This window comes from Arachis stenosperma, chromosome 7 (genome assembly GCF_014773155.1).
Source record: "Arachis stenosperma cultivar V10309 chromosome 7, arast.V10309.gnm1.PFL2, whole genome shotgun sequence".
Lineage (NCBI taxonomy): Eukaryota > Viridiplantae > Streptophyta > Magnoliopsida > Fabales > Fabaceae > Arachis > Arachis stenosperma.
This window is the reverse complement of record NC_080383.1, coordinates 91164803-91177036: the sequence shown is the minus strand read 5'-3', so window position 1 is coordinate 91177036 and position 12234 is coordinate 91164803. Positions and strand designations below refer to the sequence as shown.

At 37.3% G+C, this 12234-nt stretch overlaps 2 protein-coding genes across 3 annotated transcripts; one reads left to right on the top strand and one right to left on the bottom strand.

Moving 5' to 3' along the window:
* The first annotated feature begins 281 nt into the window (after positions 1-281).
* LOC130941495 (topless-related protein 1-like) lies at positions 282-7894 on the top strand. Of its 2 annotated transcripts, none has more exons than XM_057870026.1 (26): positions 282-518; positions 996-1133; positions 1248-1427; positions 1510-1623; positions 1706-1864; positions 2176-2353; positions 2451-2595; positions 2712-2821; positions 2932-3097; positions 3215-3324; positions 3420-3489; positions 3592-3665; positions 3773-3868; positions 3951-4046; positions 4146-4273; positions 4386-4620; positions 4704-4865; positions 4944-5033; positions 5245-5391; positions 5674-5784; positions 5878-6057; positions 6143-6271; positions 6354-6449; positions 6627-6815; positions 6901-7067; positions 7394-7894. In XM_057870026.1, the coding sequence occupies exons 2-26, from the start codon at positions 1054-1056 to the stop codon at positions 7599-7601; spliced, it is 3420 nt and encodes a 1139-aa protein (XP_057726009.1). In that variant the 5' UTR covers positions 282-518; positions 996-1053; the 3' UTR covers positions 7602-7894. The 2 variants fall into 2 exon arrangements, with proteins under 2 accessions (XP_057726009.1, XP_057726008.1); XM_057870025.1 differs by having other exon boundaries at positions 7391-7894.
* A 10-nt stretch (positions 7895-7904) lies between these two features.
* On the bottom strand, positions 7905-12144 carry LOC130941496 (uncharacterized). The gene is made up of 15 exons (XM_057870027.1): positions 11871-12144; positions 11653-11781; positions 11440-11581; positions 11104-11250; positions 10608-10682; positions 10413-10484; positions 10164-10235; positions 9814-9885; positions 9615-9686; positions 9372-9443; positions 9088-9159; positions 8796-8939; positions 8639-8710; positions 8380-8526; positions 7905-8265 (listed from the first exon to the last, which is right to left on the bottom strand). The coding sequence occupies exons 1-15, from the start codon at positions 12003-12005 to the stop codon at positions 8078-8080; spliced, it is 1611 nt and encodes a 536-aa protein (XP_057726010.1). The 5' UTR covers positions 12006-12144; the 3' UTR covers positions 7905-8077.
* Between the last annotated feature and the right edge of the window lie 90 nt (positions 12145-12234).

Here is a 12234-nt window from a genome sequence, read left to right as displayed (position 1 = left end):
CCGAGCCGTGGTGAACTACACAATCACAGCCCTCCTTCTGATCTTACTACGAGCTGAAGGACAGCTGTCAGCTCGAGATTCCTAGCCGGTTTAGTGGGCCCCTGTTTAACTGCACTTATGAAATAAGCGGTGTTTCCTATCTCACAGCTTATCATCTATGCAATAGCCTATCACTGATAGTCGAGTGCGCTTATCATCTCCCTTCCCTGTCGCCTCGCATATAAAATACTTCTATTTCTGCAAGTTCAAGTGTCCTATTTATAAATATATAAACATAAACATAAATAAATAAATATGAATATATCTGTAGAGAGAGAAAGTGGTGTGTGTGAAGCGAGAGAGTGAGTATATAATAGGCCATTAGTTCCAAGAGAGAGAAAAGTCCAAATAGAAGCGAAGAGAGAGAAAGGTTTGGGGGTTTGGGGTTTGAGTTCTGGTGTGTGTTGGTGTTGGTGGTGCCTTTGTTGGGTTCCATATTCGGGGTCCCTTTCTTCCCATGTGTGGAGCTCTGCACGAAGGTGAGAGCTTCTCAAACTTTCTCTCTCTCTCTTTCAGTTTCCGAATCTGTTGCTTTAAACTTTAAAGTCTTTGTAGCTTTTTCCCGACGTAGTATTTTAATTTCGACTTTTTATTTTTTTGTTGGCTTGTTTTGTTTTTCCTTTTTGAACACTTTTATCAGCTGCATCTTGGATTCCCCTGTGAGATTAAAGCTGCTTTCCTTGTCTCCCTTTGATCCAAGAGTCAAATTGTTTTCTCTTTCATTTTCTCCCCCAAAACCTGATTTACACTATCTTCCTGCTTTTACTCCATAAATGCTTTTCTGTTGCTACTTGAATGATTTCATTCTCGGTCTGGATTTTAGTTTATTTTTTATACACTTTTTTTAGACTGTTTGTAGCTGGTAGGTATGGAATTTCTCTAAGCTTTTTCTTTGTAAATTATTATCTGTTCTTATTTTACAATATTTTGAGATAAAAATGGGATTTTTGTGGCAGATCTAGTTTAGAGTTGCTCATTTGGGTGCATATCTAATCGAAGGACGTGGCGGTTACGATGTCGTCCCTCAGTAGGGAGTTGGTGTTCCTGATCTTGCAGTTTCTGGACGAGGAAAAGTTCAAAGAGACTGTTCATAAGTGGGTTTTCTTGCATTATAGTTTCTTGTTTATTGTTATTTTTGGTTATGTGCAATTTATTTATTTTTTCACATTAATTGATTAATCTTTTTGTTTTTATGGGGAAAAAAAAAGGCTTGAACAGGAGTCTGGGTTTTTCTTTAACATGAAGTATTTTGAGGATGAAGTGCACAATGGCAATTGGGATGAGGTTGAGAGGTATCTCTCTGGTTTCACTAAAGTAGATGATAATAGGTACTCTATGAAGATATTTTTCGAGATAAGGAAGCAGAAGTACCTGGAGGCATTGGATAAGTAAGTTCACTAAAGTTCACATTTGCATTCTGTTGACACAATAGAATGTGTATGTAACTTGAGCTGTTTTATGTTCTGTTAGGCATGATCGGTCCAAGGCTGTAGAGATATTGGTGAAGGATTTGAAGGTCTTTGCAACATTTAATGAAGAACTTTTTAAGGAAATCACACAGCTTTTGACATTGGAGAATTTCAGGTAAGAATATATAATTTTAGCTCTGGTTTTCGGGGTTAAACCTCTGTAAGATGATGCAGACATTGACTTTATGGTATCATAGGGAAAATGAACAATTGTCTAAATATGGTGATACGAAGTCTGCAAGAGCAATCATGTTGGTTGAGCTTAAAAAACTAATCGAAGCAAATCCTTTATTCCGTGACAAGTTGCAATTTCCCAACCTTAAAAACTCAAGGTTACGTACTCTCATCAATCAAAGGTAATTATCCGAAGTCCAATGTACTGCTTTGTCTATCAATGTTGAATAAGAACTAGAGCACTGAGTTAACCTTAGAGTTGATGGAGCTTATGTCCCATATTCATATATCATATTTCTTTTTTCTTGGCTTATGCATGCATCATTGTATTTTTCTTTGCTATTAAATGATAAATCATTCTTTTGAAGTGAAGCTACCTCATATGCTTTGGCTCCGAAGAGTTTCTATATACAGCCGATTTGGTTATGTTGTTTTGTTTTAATGGATAACTGGTTATGTTTTCTGTTTTCTTATTTCAAAAATAAAATTACAGCTTGAATTGGCAGCATCAACTTTGTAAGACTCCACGTCCAAATCCAGATATAAAAACACTTTTTGTGGATCACTCATGTGGACAACCCAACGGTGCAAGAGCTCCATCTCCTGCTAATAATCCACTACTAGGATCCTTGCCAAAGGCTGGAGGGTTTCCTCCTCTTGGTGCACATGGGGTGGGTTACTTTACTGATTTGGTTTCGTAGGCATTACATATTGCTATCTTTTGGTTCTTATTTTGGTGCTGGACTATTCTGTGGTTAATGTGTATAGCCTTTTCAACCTACTCCAGCACCTGTGCCAACACCCCTGGCTGGTTGGATGTCAAATCCTACCACTGTAGCACATGCTGCAGTTTCTGGAGGAGCCACTATAGGTCTTGGTACTGCTACAGGTCTTGGTGCACCATCAATCCCTGGTAATACATTTTCTTGCGGCCTGCTATTCTCGAGTTTGTAGTGGTTTTAACATCTAATTGGCTATGGTTCTAAATTCAATCTCTTACTTCTGACGAGTTTCATTGTCTTGTTTAAGCTGCTTTGAAGCACCCTAGGACCCCTCCAACTAATCCTTCTGTTGACTACCCATCTGGAGATTCAGATCATGTCTCTAAGAGAACAAGACCAATGGGAATGTCGGATGAGGTAATCTGATACCACTTAGGGAAAAAAATCACTAGTGGTCTTGTAATTCTTATCTATACAAATTTTTACAACTCACATTTCTGGCATCAACTTTTCATCATGTTGTGCAGGTAAATCTTCCTGTCAATGTGTTGTCAGCCACGTTCCCAGGTCATGGTCATGGCCAGGCTTTTAATGCACCAGATGACTTGCCAAAGACTGTTATGCGGACTCTGAACCAGGGTTCATCTCCTATGAGCATGGACTTCCATCCAGTTCAACAGACTATACTTCTTGGTTTGCTGCCTTTCTAAGACCTTTCAATAGTGTTTTTCACTTGAGTTAATTGTGTGTATTTGATGTTATTGTTCTCAGCTAAACATAAGTCTTCCTTCTTTTCATGCAATGTATCAGTTGGTACAAATGTTGGGGACATTGCTTTGTGGGAAGTGGGTTCTAGGGAGCGGTTGGTCTTGAGGAATTTCAAAGTTTGGGATCTTAGTGCCTGTTCAATGCCATTTCAGGTTCCCCTTTTCTCCTTTATACATGAATTTTTATACCAAGCCCGGCTACTTGTAACTTATAGTTACTGAAATAAAGCTATATATGTTCAATTCAGGCTGCTCTTGTCAAAGATCCAGGTGTTTCTGTCAACCGTGTGATTTGGAGTCCAGATGGTGCTTTATTCGGTAAGTTGAAAGTTTTTAAATTATTCGTTTATGATATTCTCTAATGTATACTTTCTGAAGTCAGTGCAACCAATCATTAATATGACTTTGTTCAACAAACAGGAGTTGCTTACTCAAGGCACATTGTTCAGATATACTCTTATCATGGAGGCGATGAAGTACGGCAGCACCTGGAGGTAGACACAAACATTTGCATGCATACACATTGGAGAATTCTATCTTCTTACATTAGATTTTACTTATAAACCATTTGCAATGCTTACTTTTGAATCTCTTTTTGTAGATTGATGCTCATGTTGGTGGAGTAAATGACTTAGCATTTTCCCATCCAAATAAACAACTATGTGTGATAACTTGTGGTGATGATAAGACCATTAAGGTTGGTTTTTGTCAAAGCATGGACTTGGTTTTCTGAAGTGGAGATGAAAACATATTTTGCTAACTAAGTTATTTAACTTTAGGTGTGGGATGCTGCTACGGGTGCAAAGCAGTATACCTTTGAAGGTCACGAGGCTCCAGTTTATTCTGTCTGCCCACATTATAAAGAAAACATTCAGGTAGAAGTTTAGATTCATATGTTTGGGGAAATTCACTCGAGTCTGTTTGTGCGATTCCTCTAGCTCCATTTGCAGACTAACTCGGTTTTTATGTTGTAGTTCATCTTTTCAACAGCATTAGATGGAAAGATAAAAGCATGGTTGTATGACAATTTGGGATCTCGTGTTGATTATGATGCTCCTGGTCGTTGGTGCACCACCATGGCCTATAGTGCTGATGGTACAAGGTCCATATTCTCAACCTTGGATTCTTATGTTGATCTCAATCTTTTTATATGGTTGAAAATTATAGTACGTGTTTTTCACATTCATTGTTTCTGCTCTGAATATATACTATAGGCTCTTTTCATGTGGGACAAGCAAGGATGGGGAATCCTCTATTGTTGAGTGGAATGAAAGCGAGGGAGCCGTTAAAAGGACCTATCAAGGATTTCGCAAACGATCTTTGGGTGTTGTACAATTTGATACAACCAAAAATCGATTTTTGGCTGCGGGTGATGATTTCTCCATTAAGTTCTGGGATATGGACAATATTCAGCTTTTGACACAAGTTGATGCTGATGGGGGTCTCCCTGTAAGTTTCATTATTTTATTTCAAATTGCAGAGCTGGTCTCTGCAAACACTAGTTGCTAATTATAACCTTATCTGAATTCTAGGCAAGTCCACGGATTCGTTTCAACAAGGATGGAGCTCTTTTAGCTGTCTCAGCAAATGAAAATGGAATTAAAATCTTAGCCAATGCAGATGGTATGCGCTTGTTGCGTTCATTAGAGAATTCTATGTATGATGCATCAAGAACGTCAGAAGCCATGGCAAAGGTAGACTTGTAGTCATTATACTTTTATTGGTTGTCATTAATAAGATATAGGCTAACATGAATTTTGTGGTTGTGGCAGCCTACAATAAACCCAATTTCCGCAGCTGCTGCTGCCAGTAGTGCTGCACTTTCAGAAAGGGTCCCATCTGTGGTATCTATGGCTGGAATGGTCTGTTTTTCTTGCAGTTCCTCTTTTGAAATTTATTATTTCTGTAGATGAATATACAATTCTTATTTGTACCAGAGTGTATACTTTCTTCTGCTCCCTTTCCTTCGAAAGGGGAGTGGCATCTTACTGTAGTTCTTATGATGTATTATTATCATTGCAAGTGTTTTGGTGTTAGTATTAATTTAAGTACTTGTGGATTTCAACTCATTAGAATGGAGATGCCCGAAACTTGGGAGATGTTAAACCTAGAATAAGTGAAGAATCCAATGATAAGTCAAAGATATGGAAGCTTACTGAAATCAGTGAACCATCTCAGTGTAGATCCTTAAAGCTACCTGAGAATGTACGAGTAACCAAGGTATGTTGTTTACCTTAGGCATACAATATTGAAAGTTTAGTGAAACTTAGTTGTTTTATAAATCATTTTAATACCTGGATATCTTTCTCTTTTTTATAAAAGAAATTTTAGTATGAAGAGAAGAAAGGAAAATTAAAAGTAAAATAAACCTCACCTGCAATTTCCTGGAGAAGTGCTACCTTTGGTGGATAATGTTAAGCCCTCCCTCGAATTTCCTTCTTCTAACCCCCCTTACCCTCTTCAAACTAAGTAATCTGATGATCTCTATCCCTATTATGACAGATATCAAGGTTGATATACACTAATTCAGGCAATGCTATTCTGGCATTAGCTTCAAATGCCATTCATCTGCTTTGGAAGTGGCCGCGAAGTGACCGTAATTCTTCTGGCAAGGTGTGATAATATGTGAAGTTACTTATGCCAACTGATTACTTATGATTTGGGGACTTGGGAATGAATACATGATGTTTACATTTCTTTGTGTAGGCCACTGCCAGTGTGCCACCTCAGCTATGGCAACCTTCAAGTGGCATCCTGATGACAAATGACATTGGTGATAACAATACTGAGGATGCTGTTCCTTGCTTTGCTCTTTCTAAAAATGATTCTTATGTAATGTCAGCATCAGGGGGGAAGATTTCTCTGTTCAATATGATGACTTTTAAGGTGAGCTATAAGTCCTAGTCATTATCATTATTCAAGACTGTATTTGGCTTGTAACTGACCAATTTCAATCTTGCCCCAAGTGCAGACAATGACTACTTTCATGCCTCCACCACCTGCTGCAACCTTTCTTGCTTTCCATCCTCAGGATAACAATATCATTGCTATAGGCATGGATGATTCTTCAATTCAGATATATAATGTCCGTGTAGATGAGGTATGATTACTGTTCATAAACTGTTTCTGCCAACTTATGATTTGTGTAATTTGGTGTTTATGCATAGCTTTCTTATTTGCAGGTTAAAAGTAAACTCAAAGGCCACACTAAAAGAATCACAGGTCTTGCTTTCTCTCATGTATTGAATGTCCTAGTTTCTTCTGGGGCAGATGCTCAGGTAATAGTCGTTCAGTGTAGATTTGCCTCCAGAATCTGTTTGATGATTAAGTTGCATTAAAGGAACTAGTTTTGGAGATCCAAATAGTTCTCATCAATTAATGGCCTACTTTGAGCTTGATGTTGGCAATGCAATTGTCATTAGTTGCATATGGGAATTTATTCATCTAATGTGCAGATTTGTGTGTGGAATACTGACGGATGGGAGAAACAGAAGACTAGATTCTTGCAACTTCCTGCTGGAAGGACTCAACCAGTGCAGGCAGATACACGTGTACAGTTTCATCAGGATCAGATACGCTTCTTGGTTGTACATGAAACGCAGCTTGCAATTTATGAAGCAACGAAACTAGAATGTCTAAAGCAGGCAAATTCATTTAGCTGAGTTTTATATTTACTGCACATATTTTATTTATTTGGTCTTTTATCTGATAAATTATGCTAAATTGCAGTGGTTTCCACAAAGTTCTGCTGCACCTATATCGCATGCAACTTTCTCATGCGATAGTCAGCTCATATACGCCAGCTTCTTAGATGCAACAGTCTGTGTGTTTAGTGCTTCAAACCTCAGATTACGCTGTCGAGTCAATCCTTCTGCATATCTTTCTGCCGGTTTCAGGTAGTGCCTTGTTTGATGGATGTTTTATCTAAGTTTGCAAGACATTTCTTTCCTTGCATTATTAATTTGTTTCTCAGTTATAATTTTGCAAATACAGAACATTTTATAGGTACAAATTTTATGTAGAATTGTTTAATTTATAATCATTATTCATTCTCTATTGGAAGCAAGCAACTTGATACTCTGCTTTGAAGTCCTTCAAAGTCCACAGTAGTTGTATTTCAACCTGTATCATCTGTTACCTCTTTTCAGCTATTCTGTTTTATGCTATAAAGACGATCTGATTGAGGTCGGTAACATTTTACAATTGTTGTCTGTGCCAGCAGTTCTAACGTACAACCGCTTGTAATCGCTGCACATCCACAAGAACCAAATCAATTTGCAGTTGGACTTTCGGACGGTGGAGTGCATGTGTTTGAGCCCCTTGAGTCTGAAGGAAAATGGGGCGTGCCTCCACCCATTGAGAATGGGTCAGCAAGCAATGCAGCAGCTGTCTCAGTTGGTGCTTCTTCAGAAGAAGCTGCCCAGAGATGATCCAAAGTCACAGCCAAAGACAAGTTTCTTTTACATACTTGGCTTGCTGGCCCTTTCAAGAAGCAACCCACTAGTTTATGTACTGTATTTAAATGCAATTGCCAATACGTCTCAAATTCTTTTCTTTTCTTTAAGTTAAATGATGATATTTATAGATGTAGGATATGTTGAGTACTTCCGCCAAGTAACATTGGTTGGTCCATCTCCTTCCTAACTTGTTCTTTTGTGTAGTCATGTTAAGTATAAACTGCAGTCGCTTTCTAACTTGGCCAATCGTATTTTTATCTTCCTCATCGCCAACACTGATTTGATAATTTAGACATTGAATTATTGTATATTTACACTTGCAAATCCAGATGAATTACAATGGTTCTACATGAAAATAAATAAAGATTTGCGCCAAGCAGTGGCGACTCTAACAATAAGTCAACAAACATTGTAAAACGTACGTACAATCAGGATATAATAATCCTAAACTAGTCTTCAGGGCGAAAGCTTACGAGATTCGGGAGATATTTTGATTTAAGTTCCTTAATGTCATTTGCTGTCACCTCACATGACTCCATTGACAAAGACCTCAACTTGTGTAATGTTTTCAGATGCTGCAGCCCATCACGCGTGATCCTCGAATTTGAAACATTCAAAGAAACCAAACTAGTAAGCCCTGAAAATAGAGGTGGAATCGCATGCATAATATGAGCACTAAAAATAGGACACTGATTACAGACCAAACAAGAACATGCTCATGATCATGTTTTTCTCAAACAGAACAATGTACCCGAAATTAAGTGGAGTGCAGTGTCTGTGAGGTTGGAGTTTTGTGATAAGTTCAAGAACATAAGAGACGAAAGATTTTTTATATTTTTCACACCATCATCGGTCAATCCTCCACCGCATATTTCCAGCGACTGCAAGCTCTTAAAGTCTGTTTTCCATATAAATTAAACAAAGTAAAGATATGATCCAAAATCCAAATAATTCAAGCGGGATACACTCAAAGTATCAAAATCACTCTGAGAAATTAAAACAGCTGTTACTTTTGAGGTAGTTTGTTCCAAAATCTGTGATCTGTACCCCAAACAAATCCAGGTCAGTAAGCCCGGACAAACCTGCATGAGCATGGATGATGGAGATTATTGGTAACAACAGAAAGAGAGATAAAAAGAAAAAGAAAATCATTGCATAGAAACGTACTTGCAAGGGTAGCGAGTCCATAATCAGTAACACGGCGAGCATCCAAATTGAGTGACTTGAGAGATGACAGTCCACACAATTCACTTAAACCACTATCACTAATCATTGTGAATGACACATTTAGTTTCTCCAGACTATACATTCCTATACCAACAAAATATAAAATGAATAAATAGAATATCACTATAAAAAGATGTTCACAGAATTCTACTTACTCTAAGATATATAGCTCATGCATAGATAAATATATTATATGATCAGTTCAGGAAATAAACATGGCTGCATATTAAACCTGATAAATGTTGAAGTCCACCGCTTCCAATTTCTGTATCAGAGAGTTCCAGACATTTTAATTGCTGATGGCCTAAAATATATAAGCATTCAAATTATTGTAAATCCATTAAGCAAGGAGCGGATATGTGAATTTTCAATGACAAAACACATGCATGCAAAATAACCTAATAGATGCTTGGTGCATACTTCTAAGGCTTTTTGGATTTTCTTTCCTTAAGTTTGTGGCAAATTACCATCCAAAGCATATTTATGTAATAAATTCAAACATAAGTAATTAAGTACCTGCCAGGTGGACCAATCCATCATCATCAATTCTGCATGAATCAAGGTTCAAGCTCTTCAACTTTGTCAGTCCTGCTTGATAAAAAAGGTACATAAATTGATATTCAATTCAAACCTAGCAAATATGATGTTACTGAGTAGCGCTGTATCGGAAATGTTATGCTTACGAAATTAATACTCAATGACTGCAAGCAAGAATACAAGATTATGGGTCAAATTCCGCAATATTTCAACAATCATCACCTTTCAAGTGTCCTAGACATGGATTTGTTATTTCATTAAATCCCAAGTTTAACACTTCCAAATTTTCCAGTCCTGACAGAAATGAAGAAAACAAAGAAAAGAAGCCAATAATACAAACTTAGTATTCACAATCAAAAAGTGAAACCCAATAAGTATATACTGAGTAGCTAGCTGTACAAGTGACAAGTCTACAACTTACGTGAAAACATTTCACATCCATTGTTAGTAAAATTGCATCTACTGATATTCAAGTTCGAGAGGGCTGGAAGCTCTGGCAGAAAACAATCAATCACAATATTAACTTGTTGCTTGAATGATTCTCTAGTTAATCTTAAATCCAACAAAGAAAGTTCTCTAAAAAGTAACGTAAGTTGGTTCAACCTGAAACCTTCAATTTTTAAATGAATAAGAAGATACACCTAAAGCTCTTTGGCATAGATATTATCAAGATAAACTTATTCCTCCCCAACCCCCCCCCCCCCCCCCCCCCCAACAAAAAAAAATAATAAATAAATAAATAAATAAAAAAGGTCTGTGAAGTGATTCAACCTGCAAGAGTATCCAAGCATGCAGCTGTTACAAAGCAGCCTTCCAAATTTAACAGAGCAAGATTTTGTAGCCCTGAAATGAGGCAAGAAAAGATGAGTATGAAATTATGAAATTCATTTTCTCTTAAATTGTTAATCAGAAACACTCATACACAAGACATTTGGATGCCATTAACACAATATCAGTGCATTGTGGAAACAAATCTAGTGGCTATATGTTGGAACAGTTCTACAATGCAATGCACAATACCTTTTAGAAAACGGATGCCAATATCTGTGACTTTACTGGAGGAAATCTCAAGACTTTTCAGGTTTGTAAGCTCTGCAGGTAAATTCAATGAAAAATCTGTGCTGTTACTCATCTCACCATGTATGCTTGTGCAGTGAATGTAATAATTAGAATATGAGTGACTTTGCCTCACATACGGAAGAATATGAAACCAACCTGATAGAGGTTTCATATCGACATCAATTATGCAATTACACCACTTCAGATTCAGAGATTCCAACTTGGTTAAACCTGAAAAGCATGGACCATATCCTTGAATTGTGATGTGCAAACAAAACTTTGAACTGTACAACATTATGGTAAGGTATGAAACTCACTAACTTAACAACATTAACAATAAAAGAATTGAACCTCAATTTTTCTCAATTAGAATAACAAAAATGCTATTTGCACACCAAAATCACGTACTAAAATCAACCACCATGTATTTATGTATAAATACATGTGTAGTTTAACTCATTTTTAATGTATATTTTGTATTCCAATGTATATTCTATCTTGGTGGCTAGTGGCTACACCTAGCATGGTTGTTATAATAACTCAAACAATTATGTTCATTTCTTTCTTTCATCCAATGACAAATGATATGAACCAAAGAGTAAAATGATATTATCTCCTTCATGTTTTCCCAAAGTTGAATATATGAAACGACCTTGAAGATGAACAAGGCCTCCATGAATCCCAGGACATCTCTCCAAATTCAAGTTGACCAAGTTAACTAGACCAGAAAGGGCACTCATTCCTTCAGCAGAAATTGCATGGTTTCTTCCAAAACTCAAACTCGTCAAGTTTGTCAGGCCTGCAAGAGTTTTATTATTGTCAGATGTAAACCTTGATGGCATAAGAAGATTCTTATCCTTTATATGCAGATCAATAAAATTCAGAGTCACATAGATTGTAAGAATAGCATACCACAGATATAGAGCAGCCCATGATCTGAAATTAGGTCACAGAGATTAAGATTTAGAGAAATGATATGTTTAATTACCTTGTTGCAGATAGCTGAGTCCATAATCAGTGAGTTGAGAGGCTGATAGATCCAGATGAAGCAGAGATGAACCCTGTGATGAGACGATATCCATCCAAGAATCATCCACAACATCAGCATCATATTCTCCCAAGTAAATATCCTGTCAAACAATAACATGATCATCCACAAGTACACAGTACACACAATTGTTGAGCTAATAATAGCTAATACCTGGAGGGCGCAATGTCGAAAAGCTTGGAGGAAAGGGCGCGTGAGACGACGAGAGAAAAGTAGGTTGTTGAAAATTTGCTGTGTTAAATCCGGTGGGAGTTCAGAAAAGGTATGATATTGAAGTATGTCCTGTACAGGAAGGAAAGAATGAGTTAATGATCACCAAAGAGAAACAAAACGATAATGGTGGAAGGTGGAAGGTGGAGGAGGAGGAACACCTGGGTGGTTGCGTGGATGCACAAATTGAGAAGTGATGGACAGTGTTGTCCCTTTTGTGGATGAGAAGCCCAAGATTTGAACAATTTGGAGCTGCAAAGACGCTTGTGTGCATCTTCTCTACCAGAAACCACCATCGGATTCTGATTCTGATTCTGATTCTGATTCTTAGCAGTTGACAGTTATGAGAAAGAATGGGGTCGAGTTTGGTATTATGGCAAAGGAGTTACCAAGTTGGAAGGGGATGGGAATGTAAATGGGACCCACGACATCAACATGAACACTTGACATCTTAATTCAAAATAAGTAGTAGGTGTTCGTTACTTATACGGAATGCATTCATGAATAAGAAAGGAGTAATGTTAA

Excerpts from the sequence above, each read along its gene's own strand:
- LOC130941495 (XM_057870025.1), top strand. The coding sequence starts at position 1,054 with ATGTCGTCCCTCAGTAGGGAGTTGGTGTTCCTGATCTTGCAGTTTCTG. Across the intron at positions 6,450-6,626 it reads CTTCTGGGGCAGATGCTCAG|ATTTGTGTGTGGAATACTGA; the intron begins GTAATAGTCGTT and ends TCTAATGTGCAG. Across the intron at positions 6,816-6,900 it reads AACTAGAATGTCTAAAGCAG|TGGTTTCCACAAAGTTCTGC; the intron begins GCAAATTCATTT and ends GCTAAATTGCAG.
- LOC130941496 (XM_057870027.1), bottom strand. The coding sequence starts at position 12,005 with ATGGTGGTTTCTGGTAGAGAAGATGCACACAAGCGTCTTTGCAGCTCC. Across the intron at positions 10,485-10,607 it reads CGATATGAAACCTCTATCAG|AGCTTACAAACCTGAAAAGT; the intron begins GTTGGTTTCATA and ends ATTTACCTGCAG. Across the intron at positions 9,444-9,614 it reads ATGTCTAGGACACTTGAAAG|GACTGACAAAGTTGAAGAGC; the intron begins GTGATGATTGTT and ends TTTATCAAGCAG.